This window comes from Chiloscyllium plagiosum, chromosome 17, assembly GCF_004010195.1.
Source record: "Chiloscyllium plagiosum isolate BGI_BamShark_2017 chromosome 17, ASM401019v2, whole genome shotgun sequence".
NCBI classification, from domain to species: domain Eukaryota; kingdom Metazoa; phylum Chordata; class Chondrichthyes; order Orectolobiformes; family Hemiscylliidae; genus Chiloscyllium; species Chiloscyllium plagiosum.
Window position 1 is genome coordinate 67,678,928 of NC_057726.1, and position 14,046 is coordinate 67,692,973.

Sequence of the window (14,046 nt, forward strand, 5' to 3'; positions counted from 1 at the left end):
ATATTTGTGCTGGACAAATATCAGTCAAAGACCATCTCCAATAAGACTTTTAACCACTGCCCATTGACTACCATTTCACTACCATTAATGAATAATGAATATCAACATCCTGGGGGTTATCATTGAACAGAAACAGAACTGGACTTGCCATATAAAGTGGCTACAAGAGCAGGTCACAGGTGAGGAATACTGTTAACGAGTCACTCACCTCTTGATTCCCCAAAGCCTGTCCACTATCTACTAGGCACAAGTCAGGAGCATGGTGGATTATCCCACACTTGCCTGGTTAAGTGCAACTCCAACAGCACTCAAGAAGCTTGACACAATCCAGGGATAGCAGTCCACTTGATTGGTACCACATCCACAAACTCTCCACCACAGATGCTGAGCAGCAGTTTGTACGATCTACAAGATGCACTACAGGAATTCACAAGGATCTAAATGTAATATCTATATGTTTTCAGATGACACAAAGCTGGATGGGAGGGTGAAATGTGAGGAGGTTGCAGAGATGCTTCAGTGTGATTTGGACAAGTTGAGTGAGTGGGCAAGTGCATGCCAGATGCAGTATAATATGGATAACTGTGAGTTTATCCATTTTGGGAGCAAAAACAGAAAGGTGGATTATTATCAGATAGATTTCGAAAAGGGGAAGTGCAATGAAACTTGGGTGTGCTTGTACACCGTTCCATGAAGGTAAGCATGTAGGTGCAGCAGGAGGTGACGAAGGTCTGTTGGCATTGATAACTCGAAGATTAGAGTACAGGAGCAGGAATGTCTCGCTGCAATTGTGCAGGGCCTTAGTGTGACCACACCTGGAGTATTGTGTGCAGTTTTGGTCTCCTTACCAGAAGAAGGATGTTCTTGCTCTGGAGTGAATGCAATGAATGTTTACTAGACTGATTCATGGAATGGCAGAGATTGCATGTGAAGACAGACTAGATCGATCAGGACTATATTCATTGGTGTTAAAAAGATTGAGGGGAGAATCTCATTGAAAGTTCCTGGGAGTGATGATCACCAACAATCTGTCCTGGTTCACGCACATTGATGCGACAGTCAAGAAAACACAACAATGCCTCTACTTCCTCAGGAGGATAAGGAAATTTGGAATGTCTACAAAAACTCTTACCAATTTTTATAGATGCACCATAGAAAGCATCCTATCTGGATGCATCACAGTATGGTATAGCAACTACAGTTCCAAGAAACTACAGAGAGTTGTGAACACAGCCCAATCCATCATGCAAACCAGTCTTTCATCCATTGAATCGATCTGTACTTCCCACTGCCTCGAGAAAGCAGCCAACATAATCAAAGACTCCTTCCATCCCGGTTATACTCTCTTTGCCTCTCTTCTGTCAGGCAGAAGATATAAAAGTTTGAATACACATACAAACAGATTCAAGAACAGCTTCTTGCCCACAGTTATCAGACTTTTGAATGGACCTTTCAAATGTTAATTTTGATCACTCTCTGTGCACTTTCTCTGCAGCTGTAACTCCGTATTCTGCATTCTGTTCTGTTTGAATGGTGTGCAAAACAATGCATTTCATTATCTTGGCAACAATAAATCGAACTCAAACAAACCTGTAAAATCCTAACAGGACTAAGCAGGGTGAATGCGGGAAGAATGCCCTGATGATTGGGACTCTAGAACCAGGGATCACAATCTAAGGAAATCGGTAAACCATTTAGGCCTGAGATGAGGAGAACTTTCTTCATCCAGAGAGTAGTGCACTTGTGGAATTCTCTGCCACAGAAAGTGGTTGAGGTCAAAATATTGAATCCTTTCCAGAAGTAATTCAATATGGTTCTTCAGGCTAAAGTGGTCGAAGTGTATGGGAAGAAAATGGGAATGGGGTATTGAGTTGGATGATCAGCCATGATCATTTTGAATGGTGGAATGTGCTCAAACATTTTCTATGTATCTATGTCTCATTGTTGGTGCATTGATGCTTACAGGAGAGCTGGAGATACTTCTCTGCTGTGGAAAAAGCAGTGTTGTTTGATTTCATTCAATATTGTTGAATATTGATGCTCTTTCCAAAAGGTTAATCTCATTTCATCGACATTTCCATGAGCACCAACTCTGTTTCCTCAGTTGTAGTATTCTTTTTAATGACAATGCAGATTTTAAATAACTTAATAGAAACTTTTGAAATGTCTGTTACCTCACATACATCCAGCATGTTAATATGTAATGAGGGGTTATTTTCTGAAAGCTGTTGATTATGCTTTTGGGTTGATTGCTTGTCTTCATCAATAAAGGAATCCAGGGCGATGGGGACAAGGCAATAGGGCAGTTGAAGATGAATAGGTCAGTCTTTATTTCTTTGAATGACAGAGCAGACTTGATGGACCAAATAGCCTACTTCTGGTCCTATATCTTATGGATTTGTGATTTTGTTTGTATATGTTTCTGGCCTGGTGCTGAAATGGGAACTCAATGCAGCTAATATGTATTCTATGTGAAGAAGCAGTTAAACATTGGTTAAAGGAAAGTTCTGCTAATTTAGTTTTGCAAATTATCTAAGACACTATTGCAACCTAAGTAGTAACCTAGACATTTAACTGCTGATATACTTAAAATATGTAAGGAGGTATGGTTTAACAGCATCGTCTTTCAAAGTACAAATGTAAAGTGGAGCATCCATCTGATTTTTTTTGTAGTTTAGCAATTTATTACTCATACAAAGACATACTACTGAGCTCTACATTGTGATTTTTTGCTTTGGTAGTCGTATGGAAATAGTATATTCTTGTAAATAAAAACAGAGCTGAAATGGCAGAAATTGTAACACCATGATTACTTGGAAAGCACGGGGTAGTTGGGAGATTGTATTATACAAAACTGGAAAATTTGAGTTCCTTAGAAAAAAATGCTAGTGGTATTATAATATGCAATTGCAAAGGAGTTGAGATCTTTGCACATAATTACCCAAAATGAAAAACAGATGTTATAAATGCAGCTATTTGATTGCGAGATCTTTCTAACATGCACATTTCAATAATTTTCTTATTTTCTTGTTATTTGCAGGCCATTTCTTGTGGAACCTATCCATGGAAACCTGGAGGTTGGGGAGAGCATTCAAGTGTTAGTAGAATTTACCCCCCAGCGAACTGGGGATTACAGTGAAGATTTGATCTTACACTTGGACACAGGTTAGATACCCACCTGCTTCCAACATCAAACATCCTGAAATTTCATACATTGTACAGTAGAGTGTAAACATTTTATGTGGCATTCTGTACTATTAGTGCACCATTCCAACTGGATCTGGGAATGATGCATTTTATTAGATCAGCATCCTGTTTTGAATTGAGATACTAGGAATAGATCAAAGGCACAGTTTACTAGATTATGGCTATCTGCTAATTGGGAAGTACACGTTGGTAGACGGTCACTATGTTGTACTAGCTTACTACCCTTTTGGCTGTATTTTACCACATGATCAACTCCTGATATCTTCAAGGTTGGCACTAAGCAGCAACAAATTAAAAGAAAACGTAGAAACTCACAGAAAAGTGCAGAAAAAGGAGCAAAATAGATTAGATTAGATTAAATTAGATTACTTACAGTGTGGAAACAGGCCCTTCGGCCCAACAAGTCCACACCGACCCGCCGAAGCGTAAGCCACCCATACCCCTACATTTCCCCCTTACCTAACACTATGGGCAATTTAGCATGGCCAATTCACCTGACCTGCACATCTTTTGGACTGTGGGAGGAAACCGGAGCACCCGGAGGAAACCCACGCAGACACGGGGAGAACGTGCAAACTCCACACAGTCAGTCACCTGAGGCGGGAAATGAACCCGGGTCTCTGGCGCTGTGAGGCAGCAGTGCTAACCACTGTGCCACCGTGCCGCCCTTTTACTTACAGCTCAGCGAGCAAACCTTTACCCTAAACATTAGATTAGGGCAAGCTGTTGTGTTCCATATCTCTGTTAATCTATTCTATGATATCTGGATTTGGAGCAGCTCGAAGGGGGAAGGAGAGCATGATAAGAAATGGTACATAGAATGGTAGTGTACAAAATCCCATGCAAGGACTGCACAAAACACTATATAGGACAAACAGGAAGTGTTGATGGAGTTTGTTGAGTGGATCATCCACAAACTCCATCGGCAAACACATCGACCTGGACCCAATATACAGGCCACTCTACAGCGGACAGCTGAAACTGACAACTGGAAGCGGCAGGGACAGGCCACTATAAATGCCGGAGGAAACACCACAGAAGCGCTTCACAGGAGGCTCCCAAGCACTGAGGATGTCACCTAGACAGGGGACGAAACGTTTGCAACAAAAACTTCCAACTCGGCGAACAGAACCACAGCATAGAAACAAAATGGGTAATATTAAAAATCATATTGAACTATTGCCCAATAATTTTTCGACACTGAATATTTATTAGTCTTAATGTTCTTGTTCACTTGCCTTCTTGTTAGTGATTAACTGATTTACAATCCAGTGTTTGTTCTGACATCCACAACTAGAACTAAAGTTGTTAAATTGAATTTCACAACTTGATGCAGTGGGACTTTAACTCAACTTGGGGTTTGTAACTCAGCACCCTTACCGCTAGGGGTCCACTACTGCATGAATATATTAAACATCTATTTGCTAATGTTGACCCCTGTAACAGTAATAGTTTTCAGGCTGTAATCCAGTGAATGTGCACTTATTGATGAAACTTGCAACTTTGGCAGGGGCATAAAATTGGTAGTAGCAGGTCATTACCCAATTTTACACCCCAGCTAAATTTGTGCGGTGTCTATTAAGGGCGACTGATCAGCTCATTCTCTCTCAGACAATTCATTATTCTTCAGATAAAAGAAACGCATGTGATTTATTTTTTGGTCTATGTGAGTGCTGCTGATCAAACAGCTGTAAGGAGATGAAGAGAGCTGCCTTTAACGATTTACATGTTGATTTCTGTTCTTCCCTGTGAAGCACAGTGTAGTCAAGTGTAGTTTGATGACAACAACTGAGCTGATATTCACAACGCAATATGCAAGAACTTTGACAAGTTCATTCACATCCTATTGCTCCAAAGAATGTGCATTATTAGCAGAGGCACTTTGCTAACTGAAATGATGATTCTTCAACCGTCTGAGTTAAGATGTATTTGTTTCCCATTTCTTCCTCATATTTTGGACAGACTTCAGTTAAATTGTCAAAATTGCTAATAGGGTCACAAAAGTTGAATGCATTGTTTGAATTTAATTACAAGCTCCTGTTCTCTCCTTTTATCCTGTTGACAGTGTTTTTTTGTTTGCAGCTTGGGCAGAGCATCAATACATCTGATCTGAAGATCAGTAAGATGGTGATTTAGAAAAACAGTTTCTAGTTTTTCTTCACCTTAAGTGAATGAGTTGTCTCCATAATCCTCTGCTTGGGCCTAGCTGTTTGCTAAATAGAGCTGACTTGGGCGACCAATTGGGGAAATGTTGAGGGGTGCTGTTGGTTTGATATTAATACAACTGACAGGATGTTCCATTGAACAGGTACATTCTGGTCTATCAGCAGAGGAAGTGGCCCAAAACCATCCCAGCTCTGCCTTCCTGGTGCAAAAATACAATGTTCTGGGGCCTTCATAAAGGATATAGATCTGCTGAGTTTGGTACTTCTCCAACACAACCCTTTTGCCTCATTCAGAAAACTCCAGCTAATAGTTACTCCGTTTTAAATCTGAAGTACCTTCCAAATATGTTGTTTAAATGCTTTTCACCTTTTCCTCTCAAGAATTATCCAGAGTTTCAATGACAGCACTATTCGTGAGATAATACAATGCAAGTTTTGAAGCTGCAAGGTGATATAGTGCGGGTTATACTTTGATAAGAGATCAGAATTCCCTCAGTTTTTTTTGTGTTGAAGCCATTCTGTTGGTTAACTTGGTTTTGAGTTCATGTTGTCTGTAAATCCATTATATGGTTGGCAAGCTCAAGCTCATATTTTTAGAATTGGATTTTAAATACGCAGTAGCGCAATACACTTGGTTAGTGCAGAGTCATGTCTACCTTTACTTTAATGTGTGGGTTGACACTTTGCTCGTAATAGGATATGCCATTTATAATTTGCGGCCTTTAAGTTGAACTTCTAGAAGTAAATTAGATGAACTTTCAGTTCTACCAGAGGGAGAATTAACTTGCTGCTTAACAATTGAATCGGCACATCTCTCAGAATTAAATTCTTTTTTGCAGCAAGGGACTTTTGCTTTTTGCTTTTTATTTCCCAGGGTGCTCTAATTCACAAGCTAAAACAACATTAGCCATTTTCACCTTGGTCAAAATAGTGTTACTTATAGTAACTGAAACTGTTATCCTTAGAAAATAGAATCACCTTGTTATTTTGACACATGTCTAAAAATAAACTTTGTGTATCACTTTTCACAACCTAGAGATGTCCCAAAACGTTTTAATACTAATAAAGAGCTTTTGATATCAGTCACTGTGATAACAGTGGGAATAACACAACAAATTTATGAATAACAAGATCCCAACAATGAGACAAATAAACAAAGTCTGTCTCTCTGTGGTGCTGGATGGATAAATGATAAAAACAACAAGAGATATCTGTTCTTCAAATAATACTGTACGATGTCACTTGAGCTAGCTGAAGGATGATTGATTTAATGTCACCTTTTTTTTAGATTAGATTACTTACAGTGTGGAAACAGGCCCTTCGGCCCAACAAGTCCACACCGACCCGCCGAAGCGTAACCCACCTAGATCCATTCTCCTACATTTACCCCTTCACCTAACACTACAGGCTATTTAGCATGGCCAATTCACCTAACCTGCACGTTTTTGGATTGTGGGAGGAAACCAAAGCACCCGGAGGAAACCCGGGTTACAAGCATCAGCACCATCTGAACTACAGCACTTCTAACATTGAAACATTACCTTAGCATTGCAGTCGGGTAGATTAACTGCTGATTCTTGACTGGATTGGCTTGAGTCTACAATATTAAGACTTAAAGATATCAGTGCTGCCATTTAGTGAAGGCAGATGCTTTAAAACGTATATTGCCATAACCAGTTGTAAGTTGAGGACCCAGGAATGTCCATGCCTTTTATTGAGTTTTCTAATTTAATCAGTTATGCAGCATTGCTCAGATATGACATGTGGACCACTCCATGAATGCAGTTTTCTTTGTAAGCATTCAATACTGAGTTGCAGAAATGAAGTTTGAATTGATGAGACAATTGGCCACAATTGTAATATGGAAACTCAGTATCAACATTTCATTGCTCCAGGTGGACCTATGACTTGCTGTAACTTGCTCCAGATGGTCAGTGGTTTCTCCAGTGTCACTTGCTCCATTTGACCTGAGCTCATTGACACGTAATCAAATGATTGCAACTCAGTAATTGAACCTTCCATTGTCAATGGATCCATGGTTGTGTGTTTGCCACTATTGCAGTGAGTGACGTGGAGTGCTGTGTGACACATGATCCAGATGGATATTAGTCTCTTATACTTTGTCTTGCAAATCTTGGGTCTGTTTAGATATCTTCTTAGTTCTAATCAATCTTGTTAGCAATTCGTATAATTTGTTTGCAGCATATTGATCAATACTACCAATATTATGGCAGTGTAGTCTAGGGTTACAGTAGTAGTGTTTCTTTGTAATTTGAACTAGGTGTAGTTTTTCCCTGTCTTCATACATCTTTCTTCAGTTGTTTTTGAAAAAAGGCTGAGAAACCATTCCAGAAAAAATTCAATACCAAATAGGTAAACTGCTTTCTTCCCTCAGACTAAGTGGGCAATGAAAATACCAGCGAAAGCAAATGCTATTTAACTCAATATCACTTATCATCGTAAATACTCTTTTCTTACTGAAAAACTTGTAATTGAAAAACATAATTTTACACATTTTTGCAATTAATTCCAAGCCAAGAGCTGAGTCTCAGTATTTTCTCTAAACCTGAATTGTCTTCCCACATGTGCCTTTCTTTTCTGTTTCCAGCTGGGGGAAGACTTGTTATGATTGTAACTGATACTAATAATAGACAAGTCAGAATCCAGAGCAAATCCTGGCTTGATAGATCATAAGTTTTATTTTTGTAGTTTGATTATAGTGATGGTCAGTCACTGATCATATTCACATGAGGCTGCCAATGTGTTTTTAATAAAAGAAAATCAATGTTTATTGCACAAAAGAATTTTTAAAGATCGCTGTATTGCTATGACTCACTGGGGTAACCTTCTGGAAATAAAACCATGCTGTTCCCAGTATTGTCACGAAAGTTAATATTTTAAAAAGTAATTTACTTGACTTTCAGACCCAGATTGATAGGAAACATAAACCAGATTTCTGTATTGAACAAGAAACACTATTTATTCGAAATCTCTCGCTGCAGGTAAACAATTATAAACTGTCAGTGTACACGACTAATTAAATCTCTCATCCTCTAATAAATACCCCCTTTACATATGCAGACACCCAAATAGGTAACAAGGTAATGTTGAGGGACAAAAACTGGAAAGATAATTCAGTTGTCTTTGTCCCCAGGTACTGTTGTTCAGCTGATCCTTATGATTGTTTTCTGCAGGTTAGTACATTGATTCAGATGTCTTTCTCCAGTTACTTTCACTGATTGATGAGAGACACAATTTTATTAAAATGTTATATATCTTTTGTATTATATTCCCATTATTAAAAAGTCCCTGATTTATCAGTCAAAAGTCATTGATTACAGTAACAATTGCAAGAAAGATAACTGGCTTTCTTCAAGTTTACAGTGAGTTTTGATTGCAGAAAACAGAGACCACTCCTGAGCTGGGGAAGAACTGAACACTTCTGTCCCTCCTGAACTTGTTCCCAGTTCCAAGTTACCTGAGAAATATTCACAAAGCTGTTGGTAGGCTAAAAGGTTTGTTTAATTGATAACTGTTCACTAATCCAGAAACCAAGCAACAACTTGTTGATAGCAAAAATCTGCATCAGGACACCCCCTGGTTGTAAATCATCTGCAACTTAGCAATTAATGCTTGTTCCAACAGTTGTTAACACAATGAGAATTTTAGAATTCAATAAAGCCGCATAAAGAGATTAATTAAGAAAGGGAAAAAGTGTACATCGGTAAGCTTGCAGGAAATAGAAAAATTAAATATAAAAGTTTCGATTAGATTAGATTACAGATTACATTACAGTGTGGAAACAGGCCCTTCGGCCCAACAAGTCCACACCGACCCGCCAAAGCGAAACCCACCCATACCCCTACATTTACCCCTTACCTAACACTTTCAATAGATATGTGAAGAGAAAAAGATAGGTGAAGGCAAATGTAGGTCCCCTACTGTGAGAAATGGTGGAATTTATAATGGGGAACAAATAAATGGCTGAACAATTGGATGGATAGTTTGGTTGCATGTTCACAAAGAAGGACACAAATAACATACCAGACATTTTGGGCGGGAGATACTGAAGGGAATTAGTATTAGCAGGACAATGATGTTAGGGAAATTGATGGGATTGAAGGCTAATAAATTTCCCAGGTCCTTACAATTCACATCCCAGAGTCCTTAAGGAAATGACCCCAGAAATAGTGGATTCATTGGTGGTCAGTACCTACAGAGAGGTAGCTAATGGAACCCCTCTATTTAAGAAGGGAAACAGAGAGAAAATGGGGAATTATAGATTTGACATCAGTGTGGAAAAGATGCTAGGGTCCATTATAAAAGAATTAATAACTGAGTGTTTGGAAAACAATGGCAGGATCAGATAGAGTCAGCATAGATTTATGAAAGGGAAATCATGCTTGGCAAATCTACTGGAGTTCTTCGAGATAGTGACTAGTAGAGTTGATGAGGGGGAGCCAATGGATCTGAGTTTTTGGACTTTCAGAAGGCGTTTGACAATCACCTGATGAAGGAGCGTCGCTCCGAAAGCTAGTGTGCTTCCAATTAAACCTGTTGGACTATAACCTGGTGTTGTGTGATTTTTAGCTTTTGACAAAGAGCACATGAAAGATTAGTGTGTAAAGTAAAAGTGTATTTAGTGTATTGAAATTATTAGAAAACTGGTTTGCAGACAAGGAACAAGGGTTGGAATAAAAGGATCTTTTCTCGAATGGCAGGTCGTGACTAGTGGGGTATTGCAGGAATTAGTGCTATTCACAATATATACTAATGACTTGAATGACGAAACTAAATGTAATATTCCCGAATTTACAGATAACACAAAACTGAGTTGGGGGAAGTGAGGGTAGGGGTGAACTGTAAGGAGGCTGCAGAGGTGCTTCATTGTGATATGCACACCTTCCGTGACTAGTGTACAAGATATCCAGGTCTCGTTGTACATTCCCCTCTCTCAATTTATGGCTGTTCAGGTAATAATTTACTTTCTTGTTTTTGCCATCAAAGTAGTTAACCCCACGATTACCTTTATTATACTGCATCTGTCATGCATTTGCCTTCACAGTGAGTGAATTTGAGTACAGGAGCAGGGATACCGAGCTGTAATTGTACAGGGTGACACTATGCCTGGAGTATTGGTCTCCTTATCTGGGGAAGGATATTCTTGCTATAGAGGGAATGCAGCAAAGGTTTACCGGACTGATTCGTGGGATGGCAGGACTGATGTATGAAGAGAAGTTGAATTGGTTGGACTTACATATGCTGCAGTTCTGAAGAATGAAGGGAGATCTCATGGAAACTGATAAAATTTGAACAGGATTAGACAAGATACGTGTGGAAAGGCTGTTTCTGATATTGAGGTATTCCAGAGCTAGGGTTCATAGACTAAATATTTAGGAGATTAGGGAGAAATTTCTTCACCCAGAGAGTGGTGAGCTCATGGAATTCACTTCCACAGGAAACAGTTGAGGCCAAAACTTCAAGGAGTTGGATATAGCTACTGGGGCTAAAAGGATCAAAGATTATGGAGGAAAAGCAGGAGCAGGGTATTGAGTTGGATGATCAGTCACGATAAAGTGAATGAGGGAGCAGGCTTGAAGGGCCTAATTGCTGACTTCTGCTCATATTTTCTGTGTTTCTTTGTGTTGCAGCATTTCATAAATTAGTGTGTCTGGTAACTTTATCAGCAAAGAGTATGACATGACACAAGTCAGAAACTCCCACCTTTTGCCTCCAAACCAAGCATTCTCCTCTTGTATCTGTTAACTGATAAGACTTCTTTAAAATTAATTAATGGGATGTGGAGTTGCTGACTAGGCAGTTATTGCTGAACCCTAATTGCTGAGAGGGCAGTTAAGAGTCAACCACATTGCTTTGCGTCTGGAGTTGCGTGTCGACCACACCAGAGAAGGATAGCAGATTTCCTTCTCTAAGAGACATTCGTGAACCAGATGGTGTTTTGAAGTTGTGGTGTGTTTTTCTGCAAACATTTTGTCGCCTCACTCGGTGATATCAGTGCGCCTTTGATAAGGTGTCGGTGGTCTGCCACCATCTTCCAGTACTTAAGGGACAAACTCAAAGAAGAAAACTCTACACAACCAGACACAATAGTGAACATACCATGTATCAGAGACGTATCTGAGATAACTACCTGACTACTCAGACCCCTGAGAATCTTAGTGGCCCACAAACCAGGAACGACCTTCCATCAGCTCCTCACAAAGGTTAAAGATCTGATACCCACATCCAACAGGACAAACATTATCTACAAGATACCTTGCAAAGACTGAAAAGCACCACATAGGACAAACAGGAGGAAAGCTGAGCATACAAGTGCATGAACATCCGCTCGCTACTGCTAGACATGACCAGCACTCTCTCATTTCCAACCACGTAGATAACAAAGGACACAAATTCAACTGGGACGATGTAACCATCTTAGCACAGGCAAAACAGAGTCACGCCAGAGAGTTCCTTGAAGCCTGGCACTCCAACCGCAACTCAATCAATAGATACGTTGAACTATGTACAAACCACTCAGTTACAGAACTGGAAGTACCAACAAACAGAGACGTATAAATACCAGGCGGGACAGACCACAACATCTTATCAAAGACGCACTGATGATGTCACCTAGTTAGGTGACAGAACATTTGCAGAAACACACACCGGCTCAATGAGCTAATCCACAACTTCATCCACAACCCGTGATACAAATCGTTTCAAGAACGTAGATTTTTTTTTGACAATTGACAACAGTTTCATGGTCATTACTAGATTCTTAATTACAGATATTTTAATGAATTCAAATCACACCATGGCAGATGCCAGAAAATTACCTCGGTCTCTGGATTAACAACCTAGTGATAATACCACTGGGTCATTGACTCCCCAAAGAGTGGCTACTGGGCACTGAGCATGTTGAAGATTATTTATGAGAACAGGAGGAGTCTCTTGCGTACCACCTGGTGAAAGAACCACAACAGAAACATTAACCCATTTGTTCTGAGAATGAGCAGCATATTTACAAATAAAATGGTTTGGCCAAAATATGCTATTTATTAAATCTCAGTAGTTAAAAAAGGGAAAATTGCTGCTAGTAAATTTAATGTCAAAATTTGTTAGTTTTGAGGGAATACTCAGCAATTGACCATTTGTTGCATCTACTCTGGGGATCTTACAACCTGTCACAGACTGCAGTGGCACTAAATGAGAGATTATTGTGCTGCTGAGTGCTTGTAATTTGTTCAATCAAAATATGATCAAGTTAGTATTTCATTCATGGACACTATATTGTGAGTAATGCTATCACTCGGCCAGTTGTTGTATCACTTCAAAGCAAAGTGGTAAGGCCATCATGAAATGGAGATAGTTGATACTTTACTGGCTTGAAAATCAACTCTTTAATACTCCATGCATTTTGACACAGCGGTAGATCAGGAATTGCTTCTAATGAGATAGACTGCATATGGAACAAATTTCTTAAATTACAAGAGTTTACAGAGAAACCTGCCTGGGGTGGGAATTGTAAGTCAGATCATTTCCTAACATCACGATCCCTCCTTCTTGCAGTGTATGCCCATTGTAACTGATTTTGATTTTATTGTCATGCGTACTCAAGTGCAAAAGTACAGGAGTACAGTGAAAAGTGTATATTGTTGCCACACAAGGCACCATCTTAGGTACTGTAGCTAGGTACAGAATCTTAAGAATAAGGTAATAACAAGAAGAAACTTAAAAGTTAAACATTACAGTAATTATATATAGCATAAAATATATGAAATTAGGTTAAAACTTACACATTGTAGACCTTCTTAGTTTATATGGAAAACACAGAGGTAAAAGTGAAAGTTCAAACATTGCTGTCTTTCTTAAGTGCTTAGCCATGGTGGGACCGCACTTCGAGGAATCACCTCAAGACCGGATGTCCATGCTGAGGCCACACTGGGTCAGGAGACTGCCACGTACAACCAAGAGACCACCATGCAGGGCTGCTGAGAGACAGCCATGCCAGGTTGAGAGACTACCATGCTGGTCCACTGAGAGATAACCATGCTAGGCTGAGAGATTCCATGCCGAGCCACTGAGAGTTTGCCATGCCAGGCTGAGAGCTCGCCACGCTGGGCCAAGAGACTGTCACGTTGGGCCATTGAGAGATTGCCAGACCAAGCCGGAAGGCAGCCATGCCAAGCCAGGAGGCCGCTGTGCCATGTCTGTGATGAGTCTGACACTGGGAATCTGTGGCTGGGAGAAGAGAGAAGGAAATGAAACACAAAAGGGAAGTGGCAGGGATATGCTAGAATTAGAGCCATTGCACCCAGAAGCTTGATAATGCAATGACGATATGCAGATACCAATGGGAGCATGTTGAATGGCCCATCCCCTTTCAGTAAAACATTGGCTCAGCTCTATTATTAGGCCGCCTATGTTTCACTGAATTACTCCCAAGACCCCTGGCCCTTTGTAATATTCATCCATTTTACCTCATATCCTTCTGTGTCCATTCCACACCCCTCATGCACACTCATCCAGTGCCTACTATGAATATAATTCATGAGACCATAGGCATCGGTAATCTTTGCATTTCTTATTATTTCATGGGAAGTTGGCAGTGCTTCCAGGGCCAGATTTATTTTTTGCCATGTGTATTTTGTTACAATAATAACGTGAAAAG

The 14,046-nt window shown here is 39.8% G+C and overlaps 1 protein-coding gene and 1 long non-coding RNA gene across 3 annotated transcripts in view; one reads left to right on the forward strand and one right to left on the reverse strand.

Moving 5' to 3' along the window:
- The window catches only part of hydin (HYDIN axonemal central pair apparatus protein), a 915,145-nt gene that overhangs the window by 137,965 nt on the left and 763,134 nt on the right, over nt 1–14,046 (forward strand). For both annotated transcript variants that reach the window (XM_043707374.1, XM_043707375.1), the window contains one exon: nt 3,041–3,165. In XM_043707374.1, the coding sequence (XP_043563309.1) occupies nt 3,041–3,165 (125 nt within the window). The remainder of the gene's footprint in view (nt 1–3,040; nt 3,166–14,046) is intronic.
- Nucleotides 8,368–13,299, reverse strand: LOC122558603. The gene is made up of 3 exons (XR_006314197.1): nt 13,172–13,299; nt 12,212–12,337; nt 8,368–8,850 (listed from the first exon to the last, which is right to left on the reverse strand). It is a non-coding gene; the product is annotated as an uncharacterized LOC122558603 (long non-coding RNA).